Source organism: Myotis nattereri (genome assembly GCF_964212035.1).
Source record: "Myotis nattereri genome assembly, chromosome: 3".
NCBI classification, from domain to species: Eukaryota; Metazoa; Chordata; class Mammalia; order Chiroptera; family Vespertilionidae; genus Myotis; species Myotis nattereri.
The window spans coordinates 193922977-193942269 of record NC_138077.1 but is presented as its reverse complement, the minus strand read 5'-3'; the positions used below and the strand labels follow the sequence as shown (position 1 = coordinate 193942269).

At 40.4% G+C, this 19293-nt stretch overlaps 1 protein-coding gene across 2 annotated transcripts in view; it reads right to left on the bottom strand.

Moving 5' to 3' along the window:
• The window catches only part of ZMYM6 (zinc finger MYM-type containing 6), a 43382-nt gene that overhangs the window by 4595 nt on the left and 19494 nt on the right, over positions 1-19293 (bottom strand). Inside the window, exons 12-15 of one of the 2 annotated variants that reach the window (XM_081086318.1) lie at positions 17558-17705; positions 15873-16013; positions 14988-15025; positions 2129-2273 (exon numbers count right to left, since the gene is read on the bottom strand). In XM_081086318.1, coding sequence (XP_080942444.1) covers positions 2129-2273; positions 14988-15025; positions 15873-16013; positions 17558-17705 — 472 coding nt within the window. The remainder of the gene's footprint in view (positions 1-2128; positions 2274-14987; positions 15026-15872; positions 16014-17557; positions 17706-19293) is intronic. The other variant, XM_081086319.1, reaches the window with a different exon arrangement.

The window sequence follows — 19293 nt, the reverse complement described above, 5'->3', positions numbered from 1 at the left end:
TAGCTTTTGCCCTGGCTGGTATTTCTCAGTGGTTAGAGCATAGCCCCAGTCAGGGGCACATACCTGGGTTGCAGGCTCAATTCCTGGCGCCCTGGGGTACGTGTAGGAGGCAGGTAACCAATTGATGTGTATCTATCACATCAATGTTTCTCTTTCCCTCTCTCTCTCCTTTCCACTCTCTCTAAAAATCAATGGAAAAAATATCCTCAGGTGAGGGTTGGCAAAGAAAAGGTCTATGATAGCTTTTGAAACTATAATTCCACTACTTAGAATTTATCCTAAGAATAAAATTAGACAAGTATACAAAGATCCATTTACACAGCTTAACTCAACATTTTTTATAATATTAAAAAATGAAGTAATCTAATTGTCCAATCTTAGAGGAATGGGTATGTTATATACACTGGAATCTATGCACATCTTTTAAGAATCTCAATGTATATTTAAATTTATATTCACATGGAATGGTTTCTGATGCAATTCAAATAAAAATGTAGTTTATAACAGCATATAGGAAACAATCCAATATTTAACATAGAAAATTTTTTTCGCATAAGCACACATACCTACACATTTAGATGTCCACATGTGAATGTGCATATAATATTAATTCATTACACAAAGAGTGTATCATTTTAATGGGAATATAAAGCAATCAAACCTACTGAGGAAGGAAAATGGGGTTCTCCTTGACCCCTACCAAAAGAAAGGCATCCTTCATAAAAACTCATGATTATTTTTTATATTTTTTATTGATTTCAGAGAGAAGGGAGAGGGAAAGAGAGATAGAAACATGAATGAGAGAGAAACATCGATCGGCTGCCTCCTACATGTCCTCTACTGGGGATTGAGCCAGCAACGCAGCAGACATGTGCCCTGACTGGGAATCGAACTGTGACCTCCTGGTTCCTGGGATGACACCCAGCCAACTGAACTGCACTGGCCTAGCTCATGATTATATTTTGACAGAGTAAGCTTTTAAATACAGTATATTCAATGAAGTAAAATTAAGAACAAAAATCAGCCCTGGCTAGTGTGGCTCAGTTGGTTAGGCATTGTCCCATGCACCAGAAAGTTGCCAGTTCAGTTCCCAGTCAGGGCACATGCCCAGGTTGCAGGCTTGATTCCAGGTAGCGGGTATGCAGGAGGCAGCCAATTGATGTCGAGTTCTCACATCAATGTTTCTCTTTCTTTCTTTCTCTCTCTCTCTCTCTCTCTCTCTCTCTCTCTCTCTCTCTCTCTCTCCCTTCCTCCCTCCCTCCCTCTCTCCCTCCTTCCTTCCCTCTTCTTTCCTCTCTCTCTAAAAAGAAAAAATCAAGCCCTATCTGGTTTGACTCACTGGATAGAGTGTCAGCCTGTGGACTGAAAGGTCCTGGGTTCGATTCCAATCAAGGGCACATACCCGGGTCGCAGGCTCAAACCCCAATGTGGGGCGTGCAGGAGACGGCCGATCAATGATTCTCTCTCATCACTAATGTTTCTACATCTCTCTCCCTCTCCCTTCCTCTCTGAAATCAATAAAAATATATTTAAAACACAAAATAAAAAAATCAATACAAAAATTTTTTTAAATTAAAAAATGCATTGAGCAGAGCTATGAAAGTAACTGAAAATATAAGGGTAGGTGGGGTTAAAAGCTATAACATGGATTGGAGCAATAGTTTACAACCTTTTCAGGTATGAATTCAAATAATTTTCCTTATCAACAATACCTCAGACATACAGTTATACCTTTAGTAACTGACAAATCAACTTATAGTGTTTAAAAAAACAACTGAGATTAAATCACTAATGCTTTTTAAAAATTTGTATTTATAATGTGGGGATAAGGACACATATGTAATAACTTAATCAATAAAAAAATTTATATTTAGTAATTGTAATAGCTTATCTATACATCTGAAAAACAGATGTTTGTCTACTCTACACATAATGCTTTGTGTGCATATGGATTCAATTTAGTAGTTATTAGTGTAAATTACAATAATTATAAAAGAAATAAATTAGACGTTCAAAGGATTAAATGTTTTCACATTTATGAAATTGTCAATGACTTTCTTTTCCTTTCTTTACAAAAAAACAAACAGAGGACAAACTTTCCACATGTGGAAAGCACAAGGACACATACCTGTCTGACATTCCTTGTGTTGTGTATGTGGTTTGCAAGAGATGGCCTTGGTCTGTGTGGCGGGCTTGCACAATAATGCTTTGTTCTTTAAAAGTCGAGAAGACTGGGAAGAAAGAAGTTTCATGGCATCTGTCTGTGAATTTCCCTAGTTAAAAGCAAATTAAGAAACCAAAGAGAGATTTTTTTAGTATCTCATCACTGACAATAATTGCTATCAATTGAAAGGTGGCATATATCAAGAGAAATATAATTCCTCTGAAAGAGTGATTGTAATAAAGAAGTCACTATGGAAAATATACACTAATTCCTAATTCTTCTAATCGGTATTAGTTCCATTTACTGAAAATACTCTGCCCATAGTAAGTATAATCAAAACAATGAAAGCTATCTTCGCTAATTAGGACAACTATTTAGAAAAATTAGAGCCAATGTCAGACTACATGCAAAAATATATTCCATATCAATCAACAACCTCAAAATGAAAAATATTAACTGGAGAACTTTTAAATGAACAGAACAAGAAACAAGTATTCTTAAATAAAACATGAGAGTTAAAAACAAAGCAGAAAAGATGGACATATTTGACTACCTTGAATTTTTTTTGCAAACAAAGGTCTTTATAAAACAAAGCTGAACCCTGGCTGGTGTGGCTCGACTGGTTGGAATGTCATCCTGCATACTGAAAGGTTTCAGGTACAATTCCCAGTCAGGGCACATACCTAGGATGCAGGTTTTATCCCTGGTTTGGGTGTGTGCTGGAGGCAACCGACTGATGTTTCTTTCTTTCTCTCTCTCTCTCTCTCTCTCTCTCTCGCTCTCGCTCTCTCTCTCTCTCTCTCTCTCCCCCTTCCCTCCCTTCCTCAAATCAATAAAAACACATCTTTGGGTAAGGATTTCTAAAAAAATTGAAGAATAAGCAACAGAGTGAGAGAATGTATTTAAAACATGTTTATCCATTCAGTTACGGAGTAATATTTACTGAATGTTCAGTTTAAGCCAAGCACTGTTCTAAGCCCTGAGGATACAGCAAAAAACAAGACAAAGTACTACTCTCATGCGACTTATATTCTAGAGGGAGGCTCAGAAGATAAACAAGTAAAACAAATATATAATGTATAATTTTAGGGAATGATAAGTGCTATAGAAGAAATAAAGTAGGGTAAGAGAATGGAGAGTGATGGTGTGGAGGAAGGAGTAAACATTTGAGCAGAGACCTTCTGAATATTCAAAAGAGCAAGCCATGCAAAGGCCAGACGTCAGTGGATTCCAGGCAGAGGGATGGTAGGTGCAAATCTGTGAAGTGGGAAAGAGCTTGGCCTGCTTTAGGAATATCAACAAGAACAAGGCTAAGTAAGCAGGGGTGAGAATAATACATTTGGAGAGGTAGGCAGAAGCCAAACTGTATAGGGTCTGGAAGGACTGTGTTTTAAATTTTTAAAATAGATAATATATGCAATAATTTTGAGTTATATAATAATTCAAAAGGTATAAAAGTGTATACAGAAAAAGTTTTCTATGCTTGTCTGCCCTCTAACCAGACTCTACCTTGAATACAACCACTCTTCCCAATTTCTTATACATTCTTCCAAAGATGGCCTATGTCAATGATTTTTTTAAAAATATATTTTATTGATTTCCGAGAAGGGAGAAGGAGAGATAGAAATATCAATGATGAGAGAGAATCATTGGTCAGCTGCCTCCTGCACACCCCACACTGGGGATCAAGCCCACAACCCGGGCATGTACCCTGACTGGGAATCAAACTGTGACCTCCTGGTTCATAGGCTGACAGTCAAACACTGAGCCACGCCAGCCAGGCTATGTCAATGATTTTCAACTGGTGTGCCATGGCATACTGGTGTGTCTCAAGAATTTTTAAAACATGCAATACCTGACTAGTCAGGGGCACTGATCTCTTTTACCTCAGATTTAATTTAAAAATGACAATAGCCAACACAATATGAATGAATGAATGAATGAATGAATGAATCAAAATTATACCTATTATAACTATTATTGGATGGGCAAAAAATATTATTTTTTGGTGTGCTGCAGAATTTTAGTAATTAGTTTATGTGTATCATGAGATGAGAAAGGTTGAAAATCGCTAGTTTATGTAATTAAATAAGTTGCTTCTGACTACAAAGCCTCTGACTACAAATGATCATATTTTTAGCAAGGTTCTGCATTGTCACTTTGCAAGCTATCTTGGAGGTATATTTACATCACTTTGTATGAAGCTGCCTCCTAGGGGCTTTATACACTGAATGTACCTCAGGGAATGTGAAGTGTCTCAGCTGAACTTTTTTTGTTGTTGCTGATCCTCACCCAAGGATATTTTCCACTGATTTTTAGAGAGAATAAAGGGAGGGGGAAAAACATCGATGGAATCAAACACAGGACCCTTCAGTCTTTGGGCCAAAGCTCTATCCACTGAGCAAACTGGCTAGGGCATCTGCTTCTGAACATTTAAATATTACAAATCTTTTGCTGTTATAAACAATGCTGCAATAAATATCCTTATACATAAATTAATTCTACATGTGCTATTATCTATAATAATAAAAACATAATATGCTAATTAGACCAGACGACCTTCCTGACGAAGCCGGGGCTGTGAGGGAAGCCTGGGTCTCGGGTGCCTGCAGGTGGCCGGAGGGAAGCCCGGGTCCCAGGTGCCAGAGGGAAGCCAGTGCCAGCAGCCAGGGGAAGGAAGGCCTACTCTTGCACAAATTTTGTGCATAGGACCTCTAGTCCTATATAAAAGCCTAATATGCAAATCGACCAAACGGTGGAACGACCAGTGGAATGACCCGTCACCATGATGCATAATGACCACCAGGGGGCAGACACTCAACGCAGGAGCTGCCCCCTGGTGGTCAGTGCACTCCCACAGGGGGAGCACCACTCAGCCAGAAGCCAGGCTCACAGCTGGCGAGCGCAGCAGCAGCAGCAGCGCTAAGGAGCAGCAAGCCGAGCGGTAAGGTGCAGCAAGCAGGCGGGTGGTAAGGAGCGAGGAATCCCAGACTGTGAGAGGGATGTCCAACTGCTGCAGAGAGTGGGCCTAAGCCGGCAGGCAGACATCCCCCAAGGGGTCCTGGACTGCGAAAGGGCACAGGCCAGTCTGAGGCGCCCCCCCTCCCCCACGAATTTCATGCACTGGGTCTCTAGTATCTATATAAAAAGATCTTACAAATGCTGTTTGGTGGATCAAAATATATTAAAAACTGTATGTGACAGACTTTAATTATGATGGAATTGCCAAATTGCTTTCCCTAGAAGTCATATCAAATTAAATCACCTTCCTCTGGCTGGTCAGTGGATTGAGCACTGTCCCGTGCACCAAGAGATCATTGGTTCAATTCCCAGTCAGGGAACATGCCTGAGTTGTGGGCTTGATCCTCAGTGGGGAGCATGCAAGAGGCAGCCGACCAATGATTCTTTCTCATTGTTGATTTCTATTTCTTTCTCCCTCTCCCTCTCTGAAATCAATAAAAAAATATATAAAAATAATTAAATGACCTTCAGCAATGTATATGAGCCTGTTTCCTAGCACTGTTTCCCACTTTTTCACCTCATGATACACATAAAGTAATTACTAAAATTCTGAGCACACCAAAAAATATATTTTTTGCCCATCTGACAAAGGAAGAAATTGGTATAATTTGATTCATTCATACCGGGTGGCTATTATTGTGTTTACTGTTGTCATTCTCTTATTTGACAGTCTAAGGAAAGAGATCAGTGTCCCTGGCTAAATAGTCCAGTATTGCATGTTTTAAGAATTCTTGCAGCACACCAGTGTGCCATAATACAACAATTGAAAACCGCTGCTCTAGCCCTAGCTGGTTTGGCTCAGTGGATAGAGTGTCAGCCTGTGGACTGAAGGGTCCCAGGTTCAATTCCAGTCAGGGGCACATGCCCGAGTTGCGGGCTTGATCCCATTGTGGGCGTGCAGGAGGCAGCCAATCAGTGATTCTCTCTCATCATTGATGTTTCTATCTCTCTCTCCCTCTCCCTTCCTCACTGAAATCAATAAAAAAAGAAAAATTTAAAAAAAAAGAAAACCGCTGCTCTAATCAACACATTATCAGACTCTTTGCTATTTCTCAATAAATGAAAAAGTATCTAATAGTAGTATCATTAGGTATTTTCTTTTTTTTTCTAATATATTTTATTGATTTTTTACAGAGAGGAAGGGAGAGAGATAGAGAGTTAGAAACATCGATGAGAGAGAAACATCGATCAGCTGCCTCCTGCACATCTCCCACCGGGGATATGCCCGCAACCCAGGTACATGCCCTTGACCGGAATCGAACCCGGGACCCTTCAGTCCGCAGGCCGACGCTCTATCCACTGAGCCAAACCGGTTTCGGCTCATTAGGTATTTTCATGGTTAAGCATTATTTGTATTTCCTCTTCTGTGAACTTTCTATTCATAGCCTTTGCTCAGTTTTCCTTTGTCTTTTAAAAAAAAATTCTATGCATATTTTTGAATGGGTAACATAACATGTGACATAAATTTCAAAAATTCAAGTAGTAAACAATAAAACTATAAATCTCTCTCTTAAAATTCTCCCTCAGGCCAAAACCGGTTTGGCTCAGTGGATAGAGCGTCAGCCTGCGGACTGAAAGGTCCCAGGTTCGATTCCGGTCAAGGGCATGTACCTGGGTTGCGGGCATATCCCCAGTAGGAGATGTGCAGGAGGAGGCTGATCGATGTTTCTCTCTCATCGATGTTTCTAACTCTCTGTCTCTCTCCCTTCCTCTCTGTAAAAAATCAATAAAATATATTAAAAAAAAAATCCTCCCTCAGTTATTGAGTTCTCCACAGAGGCACCACTATTATCTATTTATTGGCTGCCTTCCAGAGATATTCTATATATGTGTACAGGCATGTGTTTTGTCTGTTTTTAAAACAGAAATGGCAGCGTGCTATACTGTTTTGTGTCTTTTTCACTTATATAAGTCTGCTCTATTCTGTACATATAGGGCTGCCTCATTCTTTTTTAACTGCATGGTATTCCACTGTATGGATATAACATATTTATATAACAGTCCCAACACAGCCACTGTGTATGCCTGTGCAGGGGATTCCGCTTGCCAGGCCACATGCCTAAGTGTGAGGTTGGAGAGGGGTGCATTTCAGGCTCTAACCATGGTCTTCATTTTGGTTTAACTTGTGCAGTAGAAATCCAACTGTACTTTTTCTCCATGTTTACTCAATTCTCATAATACTATTTATTGAATAATCTAGATTTCTTCTACTAATCTAAAATGCCAATTTTATTATTTCTATATTCCTATATATATTTAGATCTATTTCTGGACCTCCTTTCTGTTGAGTTTGTCCATCTGTTCATTGCTTCAGTATCAGTTGTTCCAACTACGTAGAGCAGTGGTTCTCAACCTTGGCTGCACATTAGAATCACCTGGGAATCTTTTTAAAATCCTGATTTCTGGGCCTCATCCTCCGGAAATTCTGTTTCTTTGTTACTCATGTTGTGGCCCCACCCCATAACAAAGAAACAGAATTTCTGGAGGATGAGGCCCAGAAATCGGGATTTTAAAGATTCCCAGGTGATTCTAATGTGCAGCCAAGGTTGAGAACCACTGATGTAGAGCTTTATAAAATTTGCAACTTTCCCATAATTTTTAAAACTAGCTCTTCCCTCTTCTTTATTCTTCTTTTTCAGAATTTCATTGAAGGTGTTTAAGCAGTGAAGCCACACAATCTGATTTTGTTTTAAGAAGATCATTTTGGCAACAGTATGAAGAAAAAAACCAAAAAGGAGAAAAAGGGAAACAGCCGTAACCGGTTTGGCTCAGTGGATAGAGCGTCGGTCTGCGGACTGAAGGGTCCCAGGTTCGATTCCGGTCAAGGGCATGTATCTTGGTTGTGGGCACATCCCCAGTGGGAGGTGTGCAGGAGGCAGCTGATCGGTGTTTCTCTCTCATCGATGTTTCTGACTCTCTATCTCTCTCCCTTCCTCTCTGTAAAAAATCAATAAAAATATATTTAAAAAAAAAAAAAAAGAAAAGAAAAAGGGAAACAGGAAAACAGGTAGGAGGTCATTGCAATAATCCAGAAGAAAGATGATGGTGGCTCAAACTAAGGAGGTAACAAGAACACTAGAGAAGAAGTCTGGAAGGAATAAAAGGGTCCTGTTTTAGACATATTAATTGAGATTCCTATTAACTATATAAATGTAATTAATCATCTAAATGTCAAGTAGACAGTTGGATACATGAATCTGGAACTCAGAGATTAGGGCAAAAGAAATAAACTGGGAATCAGCCACCACCTGGGTGCTATGCTATTTAAAACCACAGGACTGCCCTGGCTGGTTTGGCTCAGCAGATAAGAGCATCGGCCTGCGGACAGAAAGGTCCCGGGTTCGATTCTGGTCAAGGACAGGTGCCTGGGTTGTGGGCTCGATCCCCCGTGGGGGGGCGTGCAGGAGGCAGCCAACCAATGATTCTCTCTCATCATTGATGTTTCTATCTCCCTCTCCCTTTTATATTTATTTAAATAAATAAATAAATAAATAAATAAATAAATAAATAAAACCACAGGATTGTATGAGTTACCTAGGAAGCAATGTAGGTTTAGAAAAGGTACGAGTATGATGACCTAGAAATTAAAGAAGGTATTTCAAGAAGAAAAGGGGGAAAAAAAAGCCCTAGCTCAGCGCTTCTCAACCTGTGGGTCGCGACCCCTTTATGGGTCAAACGACCCTTTCACAGGGGTCGCCTAAGACCATCAGAAAACACATATATAATTCCATATTGTTTTTGTGATTAATCACTATGCTTTAATTATGTTCAATTTGTAACAATGAAAATACATCCTGCATATCAGATATTTACATTACGATTCATAACAGTAGCAAAATTACAGTTATGAAGTAGCAATGAAAATAATTTTATGGTTGGGGGTCACCACAACATGAGGAACTGTATTAAAGGGTTGCGGCATTAGGAAGGTTGAGAACCACTGCCCTAGCTGGTCTGGCTCCGTGGATAGAGCATCGGCCTGCAGACGGAAAGGTCCCAGGTTTGATACTGGTCAAGGTCACATGCCCGGGTTGCAGGCACAATCACCAGTAGGGGGCGTGCAGGAGGCAGCCGATCAATGATTCTCTCTCATTATTGATGTTTCTCTCTCTCCCTCTCCATTCCTCTCTGAAATCAATAAAATCTAAAAAAAAATAAGTAAAGATCAATTGTATCAAATGTTACAGAAAAGATGAGGAGAATGAAAACTGAAAGTTGACATTAGATTTGGCAAAATAAAAAGTATTAGCAACCTTGACGAGCAGTTTCAGTGAAGAGGTGCAGACTAAAGCCTGACTAGAGTGAGCTAAGGAAAGATCACATTTTTAAAAATGGAGGCAGCAAGGAGAGGGCTACCTTTAGAGGAGTTTTTCCAAAATGGAGAGCAGAGAAGTGGGACAGTAGCTAGAGGGCCATGGTGTTAACGAAGTATTTTTTTTCAAGAAGCATTACTGCATATTTTTGTGTTGATTAAAATGATGAGTTGGAAGGGGGGAAAATCCAAAATATATTTTTAAAAAATCCTATTGCCCTAGTCAGTTTGGCTAAGGGCTAAAGCGTCGGTCTATGGACTGAAGGGTTCGTCCGGTCAAGGGCATGTACCTCAATTGTAGGCTCCCAGCCCTGGTGGGTGGCATGTGGGAGTCAACCAATCGATGCATCTCTCTCACATCAGTGTTTCTCTCTGTCTCTCCCTCGCCCTTCCACTCTCTCTAAAAATCAATGGAAAAAATATCCTCAAGTGAGGTTAAAAAAAAAGAAGAAATCCTATAAACCAACAATTCAACACAAAAATGGAAAAAATTAAAAACAGAAAATTTAAAGAAATTAAAATGTTCAAAAACAGAAATTAAACTCATTAGTAATCAGTGACAGGAAAAAGAAGACAACAATAAGATATGACAAAACAGATTGGCAAAAAAAATGTTTACATCTGACATTAAATGATAGGCTGTGGAAAATAAATACAATCATAAACTGCTGGTGAGAATAAAAATTGGAATGGCCTCTATACAGGGCAATTAAAAAACTAAAACTGCAATTATTGCTTTGACACCAAAATTCCACTCTTCCGTATCTACACTAGACAAATACCTGCACGTGTGCTCAAGGAGACATCTATAAGGATGTTCACTGTAGCAGAAATGTTTAATAGTGAAAAAATGGAAGCAACCTAATGTTCATCAATAGGGCAATGGACAAAAAAAATGTGGTTCCTATATACAGTATGATACCACATAGCAGTCAATAGGAATGTACCAAATCTATTAGGTCTCACATGGGTACTTTCTTATAAGTACCGCGCGCTAACCGATTGCACCACTGGAGCTCCAGCCTCACATGGATACTTGAAAAAACAATATTAAATATTTTCTATGGATTTGCATGTATGAATGTGAAAGAATAAAAATGGTCTGAAAGGACACACACCAAACTCCTAATAGCAGTTACATCTAGAAATATGAAAAGTGAAAATTTAAAAAATCCTATATAATAAAGGGCTAATATGCAAATTGTCCCCTCGGGAGTTTGACCAACTGGGAGTTCGACCGCTTGCTATGACATGCGCTGACCACCAGGGGCGGCGCAGAACAAAGGAAGGCCCCGACCGGCCGTCAGCAGCCGAGAGAAGGGAAGGAAGGCCCCGGCTGGCAGCCGGAAGGCCCTGTTTGGCCCTGATCACTGGCGGAGCCTAGGGACCCTACCTATGCATGAATTTCATGCACCGGGCCTCTTGTAAATAAATAAAAGGATAAGAGAAAAGAAAAGAACTGAGCAAATAAGCCAAATCTAACAATGGTTTATTCTGGATGGTGAAGTATGGCTCTGGGCCAAGTCCAGCCCACCACTGTTTTTGTAAATAAAATTGTATTATAACACAGCCTCTTACTGTGCTGCAATGGCACAGGTGAAGAGTTGAAACACAGACCATATGACCTGCAAAGTTTAAAATATTTACTATCTAGACCAGGGGTGGGCAAACTTTTTGACTCGAGGGCCACAATGGGTTCTTAAACTGGACCGGAGGGCCGGAACAAAAGCATGGATGGAGTGTTTGTGTGAACTAATATAAATTCAAAGTAAACATCATTACATAAAAGGGTACGGTCTTTTTTTTCAATAGTTTTATTCATTTCAAACGGGCAGAATCCGGCCCGCGGGCCGTAGTTTGCCCACGGCTGATCTAGACCTTTATACAAAGTTTGCTGACCTTTGCAGACTTTCTGTATCTGTTACCCCAAATTTAAGACCACTTAAATAAGTTGAAAAAAATTCACACTAAAGTCCCAGAGGAACAAAGAAAAAATTCTAAAACTGTCATTTTATTTAAAAAATCAGAATACTACACTAATTATTATTATTATACTTTTTAAGACTAAACTGAAAATATTAGAGCTATTCTGTAGCACAGTTTAAATGACTGGTTAGAGTGAATTATAGAAGGACTCCACATAGGAAAAACATATACAGTGTGGGGCAAAAGTAAGCTTACAGTTGTAACAAAACACAGTTTATTCTTGTATTATTAATTAATTATTGTATTATTTCCCATACAAACAATTGTAAACCTACTTTTACCCCACCCTGTATATGGCAGTCGCCTGTAATATGAGGAATATGTTTCTGAAAATCCTGAATAATTCAAAACTAACACAATTCAAAACTAATTGTCCCATACATATAGAAGAGGAATGCATTCTCAGAGTACACAAATTTTCAACCAATATAGAATATTTTCATAATACATATTAATAGTGCTTATTAATATAAGATACTTTATATAATGAGATATATATATATACATATATATATATATATATATATATATATATATATATATATATATAAAAGCCTAAGTGACCGTTATGACTGGTCACTATGACATGCACTGACCACCAAGGGGCAGACACTCAATGCAGGAGCTGCCCCCTGGTGGTCAGTGTGCTCCCACAGCCAACCTCCTGCAGCCAGCCAACCTCCCACAGTCCCTCCCCCTGGCCAGCCAACCTCCCACGGTCCCTCTCCCCAGCCGGCCAGCCCCAATCAGGGCAGCCAGGCAGAGGGACCCAACCCAAGCACGAATTCATGCACTGGGCCTCTAGTGTAGTTAATAATAAAATTAATTCTATAACACAGTGATTTATTATGTGATTTCAAGATATAATTTAATGTACAGTATCCTATATAATAAAAGCGTGATATGCAAATCGACTGAACAGTGGTCAGCAGGGAGCAGGGCTGGCGAGAGGGTGGTGCCAGGCCAGCCAAGGCATGTGCCAGCGGGCAGAGGAAGGGAATGGGCGATGGGGGGCTGGGGGAGTGGCAGCAACCAGCTGCAGCGGAGGGGCAGTGGGGGGGGTGGGGCTGGCCACTCGCAGGCTGGTGCCCTCCCCGGGTAGGCCCGCCTGGTCACCTCCCACAGAGGGAGGCCAAACTGTGACTTAGGCCTGCGGGCCTAAGTCATCAGTAGGACATCCCCTGAAGACTCCCAGACTGCAAGAGGGTTCAGGCTAGGCTGAGGGACCAGGCCGGGCTGAGGGAGCCCCCCGCCCCGAGTGCATGAATTTTCGTGCATGGGATCTCTAGTATAATATACAACTGCAAAGTTAACTTAATGACAGTTCTAATGCAGTATCATGCCTGAAAGTAATTAACTAGAAGTTATCATTATCCTCTTCCAACAACACAAATAATGGGAGAGTTAAGAGGTTTCAAAGTAAGACAAGCTATCCCTCTACATTGTGGTGAAGGCTGGTCTGATTCCCTGAAAGACTTCTGCTAAAAAATGAATCTAATATGGTTTGTATTTTCCAGGGGATTGGGCCTAAGCTGGTAGCCAGATATCCCTCACAGTCTAGTGCTCTTGAAGTCCGGGACACCTTGCTCCTTACCGCCCACCTGGAGCAGAGGTGGGAGAGGTTCCTACCACTGCCGCTGCACTCACTAGCCATGAGCCCAGCTTCTGACTGAGCAGCGCTCTCCCTGTGGGAGCACACTGACCACCAGGGGGCAGCTCCTGCATTGAGCATCTGCCCCCTGGTGGTCAGTGCACATCATAGGAACTGGTCGTTCGGCCATTCGGTCAATTTGCATCTTAGGGTTTTATTATATAGGATTGATGTGACACTGGTTAATAAAATTATATAGGTATCAGGTGTACAATGCTATAAAACATCATGTGTATATTGTATGGTGTGTTCATTACCCCAAGTCAAGCCTCCTTCCATCCAGATTATCCCCCCTATACCCTCTTCTACCTCACCCAACACCTTTCATTGTGGTTTTCTTGATATGCAGACACGCTGTCCATCTTTTGCCTTGCCACCATGGAACAGCAATTTACATTTGGATCATCTTTTCAAAAATAGCAACTATTGCTGAATCATGGTCACTCACTCGCTTGCTGCCCACCCCAATTCTACGGTCTCTGCCCTCCACCAGAGATCCAAATCCAAGAGACTTTCATTTTTCTAATTCTAGCAAGTCTTCTTCTATTAATTCATGGGGAACCCAAGCAAAATTTCAACATCCCCTTCATCAACCTTGCACAAATTTACCTTCTTTACCACTTTCACAGATTCTTTATTAGCATGTTGTCTTCCAAGTTAAAGCCTCTTTAAATTACAGTAAAGCTGAAATGTTTTGATAGTTTTGGAGTTATCAGATATAGCTTGCCTGCTCATGTTTATATTAATACCTTGACAGGCTTTAAAACTGGAAAGCCAGTTATGACTTATAGTAAACCTTTTTGTCTCACTGTCACCTCCTTTCAAATCATCAAAATACTTCATGCCTTAGCACAGACAATAGCTTGGCCTTTGGAGCGCTTTTGTCAGCCCTGACCTTATAGTCATGTTGCCAGGAATTTATCCATTTATTCCATTATCCTTGTCTAGTTATAAGGTAATTTTGTGAACTAAAGGGGGCACCTGCTTTAATGATGCTTTGTTTTCTTGAGCATTATCTCTAATATTCTGCAGGATGCACTCTCCTAAGTTACTAGAATGAGATATCACAACAGTAGTCTAGCCTCTGGCCTTCTTCACACAATTTTGTCACATTTAATTTCTGTTCCAAATTTATTAAATTCTGGGCATACTTTTTAGCACTAGCCCCACCACATAATGCATCTGAATGACATTGTTATTTGATATAAAAAATGATTTTTTACTATATCAAGAGCAAATGTTAAGAGAGTAGCACAAGAGTCACCAATACATGAACCTAAGGCCTAAGGTTCATGTGATATTGATAAAGAATGATGGGAATTTTGTTTTCCTCCTAAAGTGATGCTGATACAGGACAATAATGACATAGTCTATAATCCTTTCAGCTCGCCAATTGCAGTTATGCATTTCTTCAAAAACTGTTTTAATTTTGGGAAGTTTTACAATGTTTCAAATTTGAAAAAGTGGGAATTTAAATATTTTTACTTTGCACTATTTTCTGCCTGACATAATTCAAAGATATATAAAATGACATAATACTCAACTTTTAAGAGACTTTCTTGTCTAAAAGAAAATTACTTGGAGGTAGCAAAAGAGAAAAATAAGCAACCAGATGAAATTAACAAGTATTTAAAGAAATTAAAGAGACACAAATAATAAAAATAAATTAGGAATGCATTCTCATTAATAATGTAATTTTAAGATTCGAAAACAAAAGTTAATGCATAATATATTACTCTAACTTTTTAAAGATTAAGCTGCAAATAGAAATGTACTCAGATATATATTAGAAGGTTATATCCAAAATGAAAATAAAGTGGCATTATCAGGCAAATACTAACAATAAAACTTACATCTTCAGTGATCTTTGCTGCCTCTTTAGTAACTGCACCTGTTATAAAATGAAAACATGCATTATTATCCCCAAAATATACAGAAGTAAACACTAAAACCAAGAAGTTACTTTTCTCTCACTAAGGTGATCTAGAGTCTAGATCAAAATTTCTCAAAAACAGACCAAGAAAACTTGGCCTCAGTATCACCTAAGGTCCTTGGTTAAGGTGAGGATTCCTGGGCCACAATCCCACCTATTGTATTAGAATCTCTCTCTTTTTTTTTTAAATATTTTATTGATTTTTTACAGAGAGGAAGGGAGAGGGCTAGAGAACCAGAAACATCGATGAGAGAGAAACATCGATCAGCTGCCTCCTGCACACCCGCCACTGGGGATGTGTCCACAACCAAGGTACATGCCCTTGACTGGAGAATCTCTTTTGGTAAAGGCAGCTATATTAAAATAATTTGGGTTATTGCCCTAGCTGGTTTGGTTCAGTGGATAGAGCATCAGCCTCCAGACTAAAGGATCCCAGGTTCAATTCCAGTCAAGGGCACATGCCCAGTTGCAGGCTCAATCCCCAGTGGGGGGCATGCAGGAGGCAGCCAATCAATGATTCTCTCTCATCATTGATCTTTCTCTCTCCCACTCTCCCTTCCTCTCTGAAATCAATAAAATAATAATAACAACAATAATAATAATAATAATAATCTGGGTTATTAAAAAAATAAACTATGCATGCCACTTCCTTCCCTATCCATTCCACCCCGCTTGCTACCCTCTTCACTCCAAGACAGAGGAGTATGTTTCCTCATATAAATGTAAATATTACCAATAACAGCTATGCACACTAGACAACACTGATTCCCACAGTTTGAACAAATGCCTTTACACCAAGTCATACCTTTTAAAACACTGTTAGTGTTCCCTGTGGGCTGGGCAGGAGATACTTTTGCTAATGACACCACATTGGTTATAACTGGTGTTGTAATTGTCCTCGCAGAAGGGAACGCCATTGAAGCAGTTGGTGCCTTAGCAATTTGTACTGATTAAAACAAAAAGGTAAGACCTAGTATAAACAAAAGGGTCACACACAAAAACCCTGTTTAACAACTTAATTTTCAAGATGCAATGCAAATATCTACCTCTGTATAATGTTGGGTTGGGTGATTCTGGTCAGATTAGTGTTCATTAGGACTTAAAGAAAAGCTGATTCTCTAAAATTATAAGCTTCAAATTATATTTAACAGTGGGAATTTAAATATTTTTTACTTTGCACTATTTTCTGTCTGACATAATTCAAAGATACATAAATAACACTATACTGAACTTTTTCAAGAGACTTTAAAATATAGGTATTTGCTTCAGGGTTAGCTGGGCTTTTCTATTAGTGAGTATTAAAACTCCTCCATTGCCGAAACCGGTTTGGCTCAGTGGATAGAGCGTCGGCCTGTGGACTGAAAGGTCCCAGGTTCGATTCCGGTCAAGGGCATGTACCTGGGTTGCAGGCACATCCCCAGTGGGAGATGTGCAGGAGGCAGCTGATCGATGTTTCTCTCTCATCGATGTTTCTAACTTTCTATCTCTCTCCCTTCCTCTCTGTGAAAAATCAATAAAATATAAAAAAAAAAAACTCCTCCATTTATGTTGCTTCAAATAAAAATTTAACATGACAATTTTTATAAATAAGTTGGCGATGTAGCTGTCCATCCATATAAAAACAGTGGTTTCGTTAACCCACATCATAGAATGAAAATTCTACCACCCACCTGGCAAATCTCAGGGAATGGATGCTATTACACAAAAGATTAGCACAAGGCATATCTGGATTAAGGTGATGACTAATAAGACTACAAAGGTGGACAAGAGCCACACTGTAAGGAGTCAAAGCACATGGATTCTGTCATTCAGTAGCACTCCAGGCTTTGATCAGAGAATATAATATCAAATGTTTTTAATCTAAGTCAGAGAAGTCCTACTTCAGGGAACTATTTTAAAAACATGCTACGTAACTACCTATTCATCTGGATATTTTGATCACATTAGCTGTCCTACTTGCAAAATTATTTTATTCTTAGCCAAGAAAAACTTGGCTACCCATGAAGAAGTGATCTATTTTATTTTTTTATATAATTAATGTGTTGTTCTTTTTTCCTTGGCTACAAGCAAGCACTGGATAAAATCTTAGGCCAGACACAGCAACTATATAAACATATTTATAGTCTTTCCCTTTATTTGCCCCAATTTCCTACTTTTATTTCTAGTTTATTAACTGAATAGCATATATCACTTAGTGTAAGTTATTTATGTACAGATAAACGCAATAAAAAGCAATCAAATCTAATTTTCCTATAAAATTAGTGCTTCTACATTTATTATTCTTGGTGTGTTTGATTATGAGAGCAAAAAGTATCAGGATTAATTTCCCACAAAGGCAATCCTTAAGGATTCTTACAGGAAAATTTAAGGAAATTCAGGCTATCTGAATCCAGTGAAATTTTGTTCTTATTATATTATTTACAATTGTATATACTGATAGTATTATCCTAGCATTGACATAAAAATCCCATTAGCCAAGTTTAATTTTACCTTTTCTTTGTGAAACAAGGTCATTTGTAATTTGATGGTGACAGAACGCCAAGACACAAAATAGATTACAGAAATGTTTGATGTTTCCTCGCCATTTTATGGACTCGCTTAGCTTACCCTGTCGTTTACAAGCATCACACTTGGCCATCTGAGAAAAAAAAACAGGATATGCTTAAAACTATAAAATAATGAAAAGATAAAATTATTATAAAATCAGAAGGCACTATGAAAACATGATATATGAATCAGCTGAGATCACAAAATATAAGATTTCTACCTTAAAATGTTGTGGTTATTCTCCAATGATACAGCCAATACAGAGTTAATATCCAATATTTATAAAGAACTCAAACAACTCATCCTAGCTAGTTTGGCTCAGTGGATAGAGCGTCAGCCTGTGGACTGGAGGATCCCGGGTTCAATTCTGGTCAAGGGCACATGCCCAGGTTGTGGGCTCAATCCCCAGTAGGGAGCATGCAGGAGGCAACCAATCAATGATTCTCTCTCATCACTGATGTTTCTATCTCTCTCTTCCTCTCTGAAATCAATATAAATATATAGTTTTTTAAAACTCAAACAACTCAACACCAAAAAAACAATCCAACTAAAATATGGGCAGAGGACCTAAGCAGAAACTTCTCCAAAGAGGACATACAGATGGCCTATCTATATATATAAAACCCTAATATGCAAATAGCCCAAACAGTGGAACAACCAAACAACCGAACAACCGGTTGCTATGACTAGCGCTGACCACCAGGGGGCACATGCAGACCATGGCAGGTGTTGGCAGCAGGCAGCAGAGCACAGAACATGGTGGGCATTGGCTGCAGCGGGGTGGTGGAGCATGTGAATGGGGGCGCCAGACCATGGCGGGGCACTGGTTGCTGTCATCAGGGCTAGCCTTTGGTGGTTACTGAAAATTCTTTGCTCCTGCATGCCGCGGTCCCACACGGCGCTCACACCCGCTGCCAACGCAGGAGCCTCTGCTTGCACCTACTGTCGGCATCCAGCGCCAGCCCTGAACACCCAGTGCCATCAGCAGGTGCAAGCAGCAGCTGCCAGCCCCGATCACCCCTGAGGGCTTCTCCACTTCCACCTGCTCCTGAGGGGCAATCGGGGCCGGCAGCCACCTTTTGCACCCCCTGCTGGTGCCAGAGCCACCACTCGCACCAGCTGCTGGCACCTGCCCCAATCGCTCCGCGCCGTCAGCGGGTGCAAGCGGGGCCGGAACCGTCAGCACGTGGGAGCAGTGGTGGCAGAAGCGGGGCTGCCAGCAGATAGGGGGCTAGGGGCCGTGGCCAGAGGGGCCGGGCAGGGGCGCAGAGGATGGGCCGAGACCCACCCCTATGCCCACTGCAGCCTCGCAGCCCAGAGTTCCTATCAAGGTGCATGAATTTGTGCACTGGGCCCTAGTCCTATATAATAAAGGCCTAATATGCTAAGTGTCCAGTCATCGAATTGGCCATTCAACCAATCAAAGCGTAATATGCTAATGATATGCTAAGGCCGCTTAACCATTTGCCATGACATGCACTGACCACCAGGGGGAAGACACTCCGACTGGTAGGTTAGCTTGCTGCTGGGGTCCAGCCAATCAGGACTGAGTGAGACGGGCCAGACACACCCTGAAGCCCTCCCACAGTCTCTCCCCGGCTGGCCAACCTCCTGCATCTCTCCCTGGCCCTGATCGTGCACCGGTGGGGTCCCTCGGCCTGGCCTGTGCCCTCTCACAA